The sequence below is a fragment of the Sinocyclocheilus rhinocerous genome, unplaced genomic scaffold, assembly GCF_001515625.1.
Source record: "Sinocyclocheilus rhinocerous isolate Xijiao unplaced genomic scaffold, SAMN03320098_v1.1 scaffold2049, whole genome shotgun sequence".
Taxonomy (NCBI): domain Eukaryota; kingdom Metazoa; phylum Chordata; class Actinopteri; order Cypriniformes; family Cyprinidae; genus Sinocyclocheilus; species Sinocyclocheilus rhinocerous.
Genome location: NW_015659530.1, coordinates 362,249 through 371,908, shown reverse-complemented (window position 1 = coordinate 371,908; position 9,660 = coordinate 362,249). Strand labels below are relative to the sequence as shown.

The 9,660-nt window shown below is 36.6% G+C and overlaps 1 protein-coding gene across 1 annotated transcript in view; it reads left to right on the top strand.

Annotated features, from left to right (window-relative positions):
- The window catches only part of LOC107723934 (voltage-dependent calcium channel subunit alpha-2/delta-1-like), a 142,540-nt gene extending 134,297 nt beyond the window's left edge, over nt 1-8,243 (top strand). Inside the window, exons 37-40 of the mRNA XM_016532664.1 lie at nt 3,324-3,346; nt 3,973-4,141; nt 5,656-5,738; nt 7,506-8,243. Of these exons, the coding sequence (XP_016388150.1) occupies nt 3,324-3,346; nt 3,973-4,141; nt 5,656-5,738; nt 7,506-7,622 (392 nt within the window). The 3' untranslated portion in view covers nt 7,623-8,243. The remainder of the gene's footprint in view (nt 1-3,323; nt 3,347-3,972; nt 4,142-5,655; nt 5,739-7,505) is intronic.
- The last annotated feature ends 1,417 nt before the right edge of the window (nt 8,244-9,660 follow it).

The following is a 9,660-nucleotide window of genomic DNA, read 5'->3' as shown; positions in this document are numbered from 1 at the left end:
CGTGCTCTCTTTCACGTCCGCGTTCCCAACCCAGCACCGCTGGGTTATTGATCAAGACCAATTTTCAACCTAAAATTGGGTTAAAACAACCCAACGTCCTTACCCAGCGGTCTCAACCCAGCATTTGGGTTGAAAAAACAACCCAGCGTTTTTTAGAGTAGAGGCCACTCCATGACCTTAATGTGCTTCTTCTTGAGCCACTCCTTTGTTGCCTTGGTGGTATGTTTCGGGTCATTGTCATGCTGGAAGACCCATCCATGACCCATCTTCAGTGTTCTGGCTGAGGGAAGGAGGTTCTCGTCCAAGATTTTACAGTACATGGCCCCGTCCATTTGCCCCTCAATGCGGTGAAGTCGTCCTGTACCCTTAGCAGAAAAACATCCCCAAAGCATAATGTTTCCACCTCCGTGCTTGACTGTAGGGATGGTGTTCTTGGGGTTATAATCAGCATTTCTCTCACTCCAAACATGGCGAGTCGATTTAATGCCAGAGAACTCAATTTTGGTCTCATCTGACCACAGCACTTTCTCCCAAGCCTTCTCTGAATCATTTAGATGTTCTTTGGCAAACTTTAAACGGGCCTGTACATGTTCCTTTTTGAGCAGGGGGACCTTGCGGGTGCTGCAGGATTTCAGTCCTGAAGTGTGTGTTAGTGTAGTAGTGTGTTACCAATGTTTTGCTTGGTGACTGTGGTCCTCAACTGCCTTAAGATCATTAACAAGCCCTCACCTTTCTCATGATCATCCTTACCCCATGAGGCGAGATCTTGCACAGAGCTCCAGACCGAGGCCGATTGATGGTTGTTTTGTATTTCTTCCATTTCCGAATAATCGCACCAACAGTTGTCTCCTTCTCACCAAGCTTCTTGCTGATGGTCTTGTAGCCCATTCCAGCCTTGTGCAGATCTACAATCTTGTCTCTGACATCCTTTGACAGCTCTTTGGTCTTGCCCATGGTGGTGGGAGAGGTTGGAATGGAAGATACAGATTGTGTGGACGGGTGTCTTTACACATTAGGAGTAACTTCTTAAAGTGGCAGGACTACTCTGTGTTCCACATGGGCATATAACCAATCTGTGGGAGCCAGAATTCTTGCTGGTTGGTATTGGAATGGAAGATACAGTTTGTGTGGACAGGTGTCTTATACACCTAACGAGCTGACATTAGGAGTAACTTCAGGACTAATTTGTGTTCCACATGGGCACATAACCAGTCTGTGGGAGAATTCTTGCTGGTTGGTAGGGGATCAAATACTTATTTCACTCACTGAAATGCAAATCAATTTCTAACCTTTATATAATGTGTTTTTTCTGGATTTTTTGGTTGATATTCTGTCTCTATCCGTTAAAATAAACCTACCATAAAAATTACAAACTTACAAAATCAGCAGGGGATCAAATAAATATTTTCCCCACTGTATGTTTCTTCAAGCATCTTGGAGACATTGCCACAGTTCTTCTGGATTGAGTCTGTCTCAGTTTGTTCTGTTTTTTCATGTCATTCCAGACAGACAGGATGATGATGAGATCAGATCTCTGTGTGGAGCACTGGATATTGTCAGACTCCTTGTGCAAACAAAAACCTCACTGGATTATTACAATTAATGTCAAAAAATAAAGTTTACCGGCCGTGCTGTTTAATGTAACACCGCAAAAGCGAAACGTGTTGGGGTGGGTGGGGGCGCTCGGCCTGACAGAAACTCTACGCCTTTTTTTACGAGCCCCACGTGTGACTCTGCGTACGATAGTTTTTCTTCCATGTTAACTACTTTAGACATGTAAAGTTTAACAAGAGCCATAAAGAGAAATCCATTTGTGAGATCTCAGGAGCTCGAGACCTGAGCTTCGGCGTATGTAATTCAATCTCGCTCGCAGAGACATCAACACCAGCTCAGGCTAAAGGAAATTAAGACCTTAGGCAACAAATAAACACTCTCAGCCGACTGATGAACTGCAAGAAGTGCCAATAAATTCAGTAATTCAATATTAGTGTTTCATGATTTATTTTTAAAGAATGAAAATAAGTGTTAAGTTGCCAATTAGAATAATATATGTGTATTTATTTTTTTCCTACAGAATGTTGTTTTTTAATCAAAAAAGAAAATGTAAACTGTGAAATAAATGCAAATATATCCAGTTTCAATTCAAATTTTTCAGTGTTGTATTCTGGGGCACAATAATATTTGCAAAAAATTGATATTATTATTTGCAATATTTAATGTTGTTGCACTTCAATGATAATTCAATTCCACCATATAAAGAGTACAATATATGTTACTTTTGTTAAACCTAACTACTGTTCGAAAGTTTGGGGTTGGTATGTTTTTTTTTTTTTTACAAAGTATATATATTTTGCAAGTCTCTTTCACTAACTAAAGTTGAAAAAGTGAAAAAGCATAATAGGACCCCTTTAACAAGGCTGCATGTATTCGATCAAAAGCACAAAAAAAACCTAAAATATTTTGAGAGTATTACAATTTAATATGTTTAAAATTACTAAAATATTTTTAGTTTGAAATAACTAAATATTTTCATGTTTTAAAACATGATTTATTCCTGTGATGGAGTAGCTGAATTTTAAACAGCCATTACTCCAGTCTTCAGTGTCATAGAAATCATTCTAATAAGCTGATATGTAAAATATTTCTTATTGTCAATGTTGAAAATAGTTTAATATTTTATGCTAAATATTTCTGTGGAAACTGTGATAAAAATTTTTCTCATGATTCTTTGATGAACAAAGTTCAAAAGAACAGCATATATTTAAAACATAAATCTTCTGTAATATTATAAATGTCTACTTTGATCAATTTAGTGTACCCTTGTTGTATAAAATATTAATTTCTTAAAAATAAAAAAAAAAGAACTTACCCCAAACTTTTGAATGGTAGTGAGCATTCTGGATTTGTTTTGTAGATAAGTTACAGAATTGAACAATTGTTATGTCAAGTTCAGTAAATGTGTTAAACATATTTAATAAATCCATGCAACAATTCATTGCAACTTTTACATTTTAGTCACAAAGCTGCAATTATTTCCAAGTCAGCACTGCTATAATTATTTTGTGAAACATTATTTTGAACAAGGCGTTTTTTGTCCATACATAAAAAATGAGTGAGTTCCAGTGTTGTACACATTTAGAGTGACATGACTTTGAGTAAGTGATTACAAAATGCTCATGTTTGTGTGAACTAACCTTTTAAAATGATGTCTGAGTATGCAACTCACTAGGTTTTGGAACAGGATGTTTTTCATGGAGACCACATAAACCCACCTGAAGCACTCTTCTGTGCTCTTATAACCTCTCCTGCTCTCACGAATAAAGCATTCCTCAGAGGGCAGACAGATGTGAGCCACTGAACTTTAGGACTCCATGCTTCTCTGTGATCATCAAGCCCTCCGTGTGTGTGTGTGTGTGTGCATATGTGTTTGTGTGAGTGTGACCCGATGGCCGCTATGATCTGAGGCTCGTTATGCACCGCCGAGCATGCTGGGTAGCGGTAAACAGCCTGTGATTACCGAGAGAGCAGGTGATGTGTAACAAAGGACTTTTACGCACACATCCCCATTTATACGTTTACATGCACACAGGCCGGTGCAAAAACCCGTGTCACTCTGTTTTAAAGAGAGGGAGGAGAGCTATAAAAGAGAACGCTATAAAGAAAACTCATGGCTGAAACTCGTTCGGCGATGACAGTACGTAACAAGCTGCCAACCGACGCAGATTTACAATATAATATACTCATCTCCTGTTACACTTACTAAAGACTTGCACACACGTTGGGACAGTTTTGGATATGTAAGATGTGTTTAATTGATTCCTGACAAAGAGCTTACGCATAATGTTTTGAGTCGGCAGCCGTTTATGCTTGCTTATGTTTACTGCTCCTTCCGTAAAATGGGTGGTCTTGATGAGGCTTATGTCTGCTTAGTTTAGAGATGCATAAACCATGATACTTGTCTTATGATATAAGCTGTTGAGAACTGCGAGAACTGTTTGTTTTAATGACTTTCCTACCTTTTTTCCAAGAATGTACCGGGCTGAGAAGCTCCCAAACACAAATTTGGTTTTTTTGATCTCTGACGCCAAGAGTTCCTGTCTGTCCTGCGATCCCAAACCACTGAGACAAGCTGAACAGCCCTGTATCCTTCAAATGATTCACTCGTGTTCAATCAGTAGAGCATAATGCTTGAAACAACAGAGTCATGGGTTTGATTCTTAAAGGAATAGTGCACCCAAATATGAAAATTACCCCATTATTTACTCACCTTCAAGCCATCCTAGTTGTATATGACTTTCAGACAAATCCAATCGGAGTTATATAAAAAAATGCCCTGGCTCTTACAAGCTTTATAATAGCGTTGAATGGGGGTCGAGATCCAGCATAGAAGTACTCCACACAGCTCTGAGGGTTAATAAAGGCTTACGCTACACCTACATCCTACGCCATCTGCTGGAACGCCACTCTCTCGTGAATGTGCGTACTACAGTTAGCAGAAGTTTGAGATTATTGTTTGTAAAGGTTTAAATATGGATATTTTTCTTGCACAAACGCATCGCTTTGCTTCAGAAGGCGTTTATTAACCCCCCTGAATCATTGGTCTCAAACTCAATTCCTGGAGGGCCACAGCTCTGCACAGTTTAGCTCCAACCCTAATCAGACGCACCTGATCCAGCTAATCAAGCTCTTCAGGATTACTAGAAACTTCCAAGCAGGTGTGGGTTGGAGCTAAACTCCGCAGAGCTGTGGCCCTCCAGGAATTGAGTTTGAGACCACTGCCCTGAATGTACTTTTTTGGACTTCAAAAAATGGGGTAATTTTCATTTTGGGCTAACTATTTAAGGAAAGCATGAAGTATTTATTTATTTGTTTATTTATTTAGCTAGCTCAAATATGATGCACTAAATTGATCAAATTTGCTGTTCTTTTGAACTTTCTATTAATAAAAGAACCCTGAAAAAAAATCATAGTTCCATCAAAAAATTAAGCAGCAGACTTTGTCTACATAATGACAATAATAATAAGATAACATAATTATGATAATAAGAAATATTTCTTGAGCAGCAAATCGGCATATTAGAATGATTTCTGAAGGATCATGTGACAATGAAGACTGGAGAGATGATGCTGAAAATTCAGCTTTGCCATATCAGGAAGAAATTACATTTTAAAATATATTCAAATAGAAAACAGTGATTTTACATTGTAATCATTTTTCACAAAATTACTATATTTTTACTGCCGTTTTAAATCAATGCATAAATCCAAGTAAGTCGCTTTGGATAAAAGCATCAAACACATAAAGAATTACACTTTTTCTTATTATTATTATGACTTTTTTGCATACTTTTAGGTTTTCAGATTTAAACAACACAAATAACACAGACAATCAACCAACCAATAAATAAGTAAATAAAAATCACAACAATAAATAACTCCCAGACCACTACAGTCCATAAAAGTTCTTCATATTTTAGGCCTCAGAAGAGCCATTAGAGGTCGACTGAGTGGTTACTATGTCTAAGTACCCACCCAAGAAATGGGTCCCAAACAGAGGAAAACAAATTGATTGAATTAGTCCTCAAGTATCTAAGCCTGTCCAACTCTTTTTTTTTTTTTGCAGTTTTGGCTATTGTCCTTATTGATTTCTTTCAGCTACTGGTCCTGATCCATGTGTGCTGACCCAGAACCCTCGGTACAGGAAAGGACCGGACGTCTGCTTTGACAACAACGCAGATGTAAGTTATAACCAAAATGGGTATTTCTCAACAAATGCATCTTCATCATTCACTGCTTGCTTTTCTTCTTTTTTTAACTAACATCCATTTCCTTTCTGTTTGCACGTTGAATGCTCATTGGTTGCTCATCATGCCTGTCACTGCTAGGATGGGCCTTTGTGTCCAATCAGTGGCTCTTCTTCATTGACCTATTACCCATCCATCATTTTGCTGCTGTTTCTGCTTTGTGTTTGATGGTCAGTTTCATCTTGTTGTGTGCTGCCATTTATATTTCGAACAATTTCTTTGAATCGTTCTTAACTCTTTATTGAATTAATTGTAGCATGCTGGACTTTATCTGGTTGTCATGTCATATAAGGGTCTAGATGTAGGTTAAAATACTGTTTATTCATTGCCTCAGTATGGATCTAGAGGCAGGACGCCACTGCTTTCCTCCTGCTGTGAAAGTAGGAAGTGCATTTTCAGCTAGTTCCCTGAGAGATTTTCTGTGGAATAAACATAGGAAACTCCAGATGTGTTTCCATCCTAAGGTTGATGATACGCCCCTATGCCTCTCAAACCTGGGGCATCCCAGGACTTTCATTGGCAAGCCCTTCACGCACATACTGTAGCACGCAAGTCTAGTTTCAGAAGACCAGAACATAGACCATCAGTCAGAGTCGTGCATTATTTCTACAGCAAGAGTTTTTGCATGCGTCATTGATTTGATTTATTCCTTTTCACTTCAGCCAAAACATGTTTTGATATTCACAATATATTTTTTTTATTTTAGTCTTTTGATTGAGTTGCATTCTTTATGGATAGTTGTATTACATATCTTTAAACAAAAAGACAAGAAAATTACTAACTTTAAATAAAATAAAATAAAATAAAAACAACTTAAATATAGACCTTTAACAAAATTTCAAAGATAGTAAAATAACACTGGTCCAACAACATCGTTAGCATGTGTTATGTTAGTGGTATTTGTATACCATTGCAGTATTTATTAATTAGCTTTTTATTTTTATATTTTCAGCTTTCGTTTTAATTTAGTAATTTTAATATTTTTGTTTTGTGATTTTTTTTTTTTCATTTATTATTATTATTATTGATTTGTTAAATTATTTTAATATTTCTATTTAGCATTCATTTATTTTTTGTATCTGTTTTAATTTTAGTACTTTTACTTCAACGTTCGTCAATTTTGAGCTAAAGCAACATAAAAAAAACGATTAAAAATAAAACAATAAAAACAACATAAAAATTATTAGAAATGTTAGAAGTTTTACTTCTATTGTTTATATTTAATTTTATTTCAGCCTTAATTCAATTTTAGTTTTTGTTAACAATACAACACTGGTTAAAGCAGATAGACCACCTTAAACCAGAAACAAACCAGATGCAATGTTTTAAAAAACAGGTGGAAACTCTTAAGGTCTTTGCACACCGAGTCCGAAATTTTCACAGGTTAAAAAATAAATACAACCTCACGTTGTGTCAATCACATTTACACACTGCCTCCGAAACATTCGTCCGTCATAAAAAAAATTAAAATAAAAAATCGGATCAGGTTCTATTTTCTGCGTTTTTGCATCCATAGCAAGCATTTTGATAGGAAAGTATGGCGAATACAAAAGAAAAGAAGAAAACGCATATGAAAATTTCAGACTTTGTGTGCAAGGTCTTTTAAGCTGCTTTGATTGAACTGAACTGTCTGGCCTGACTGTGTTATGTAGGTGTGTTTATGTGAGGTTGAAATCACTAACGTCTCTGTATTGACCGCAGGAGGACGCGTCTGACTGTGGTGGTGGCTGCAGTTTGAGTCCGTCTCTCTGGCTGATGTTGGCTCTTCAGCTCCTTCTACTCTGGCTGCTTACTGGAACCAGAACCTGTTTGTCCTGACCAGAGCACATCTACAGACTAGAAACAACAACTACTGACTGAACTGCTTATTATACAGACCACAACATAACCACACTTCGACTATATGACCTAAGATTGTTTGTTTGTTAGTCAACCCAAAACAATACGACTAATGCAGATTCAAACTCTACTGTAAAATTGACACGACTCATCAACTCACTGCCAAATACTGCCCTCTCAGACCAACCAGAAAAAGCAACACAGTCAGACACGAGAGACATATATACACTTATCTTTTTGACTTTTTAACACAGGAACCACGTTATGACCACAGAAATGGTTCATGCAAAATGTTTAGTGCCGCAAATATAATGTGTCAACAATGTGGTCAGAGACGGCTTGCAGCACCAGCCCGGATCTGAAGCGGGGTTTAATGGGACAGGAAAGACTGTTCAGCTCTGGAGCTCATTATGAATTCTGCTGGAAGTGAGCTTTGCAGCAGTAGTAGGTCAGTGATGTCACACCCAAGCCCTTTAGGCCCATCAAGGGCTGTTTTTCTTGTTTTATGTTCTTTGATTTCTCTGGTATGTGCAGTAGGGGAAATCTCATGAAGAAATCTGTAAGTCATATTTCACCTCAACATTAAAAGATATGAATATAGTATATACAGTACCATTGAAAAGTTTGGGGTTGGTAAGAATTTTGTAATGCTTTTGAAAGAGGTCTTTTATGTTCACCAAGACTGCATTTATTATTAAGAATACGGCAAAATATTCTTACAATTAAAAAAGAAACTGTTTGTATTTTAATGTTTTTAAATGTAATTTAATGTCAAAATGTTACAATTATTTTTTGACATTGTAAAAGTGTTTACTGTTATGTTTGATTAATGCATCCTCGCTGAATAATATTTAAGTAATATTTTATTGCATAATATTACATTATTAGTGTTTACTGTTATGTTTGATTAATGCATCCTTGCTGAATAATATTTAAGTAATATTTAAATATTATTTAAAATAATGTAATATTTATAAAAATATAAAAAAAAGTTTAAAAAAAAAATCTTACTGACCCCAAAGTTTTAAACAGTGGTGTTGTGTGTATGCTTTAAAAAAAAGTATTTACAATTATTATATTTCAAATATTTTTTGCTTTTCACATTAGAATAAATAGCAAGGTTTTGGGAGAAAATCATTGCCATGAAAATAAAGTCAGTATAGACTTTCTTTATACAGAAAAAAAAGTGTGTGTGTGTGTAATTTTTTTTTTTTTTTGAGGTGACATATGACCTGGACATTTCTTTTCAGTTCATTTGAGATTCACCCAATGTGATTTTATCAAATGTTATCGTTATTTTTGCTAGGTCTTTGGGCTTGGCGTTCTTTTGTTGCTGATTATAAACATCCCAGAGATCCCCTGATAACTCGAACATCTGAGGTAACTGTAAGCATCTGATATAAACGTTCGAAAAAACTGCCATGTTGAATGTCACGATTCAAGGAAAATGTCATATGCGATCAAACCCCATATGAGTGCATCATCTGATGCGAAATGCAGACGACTCTAAAGCCTGAACAGGCTCCAATTAGTATAGCGAAGCCTTTTTTGTCGTGTCAGAAGTCACACGCTTGTGTCCAAGTGTCCAGAGCATGTTGAATGTGCTTTGTACCCTCCCCATCCCGTCTGCAGGGCCCCTGCTATCAGACGATTGCGTTTTTTACTGTATGTCGTCCAGATATTTCATCTGTCAGATTTTGTTCCAGCACGACAGACATGATATCACAAGCGTGTCAGATATTACATCCACATGTTGAACCACTATGCGAAAACACAGCACATGACAGGTTATAAAAATGCTCAACCCTGGAGAATCGTGCATTTATGATGGTTGAATGTATGTTTGTTTTATTTATTTATTTGATAGAAGGTCCGTGCATGAGATTAGACGATATCAATCAAAGCTATTGCCAACGGGGGAACATTTCCGTGTTCCTTTGAATGTTCTGGAAGAAGAACAAAAACCAATGGCAATGCCTAGAGCTATGAAAAATGAAATATTTATCCATCACAATCC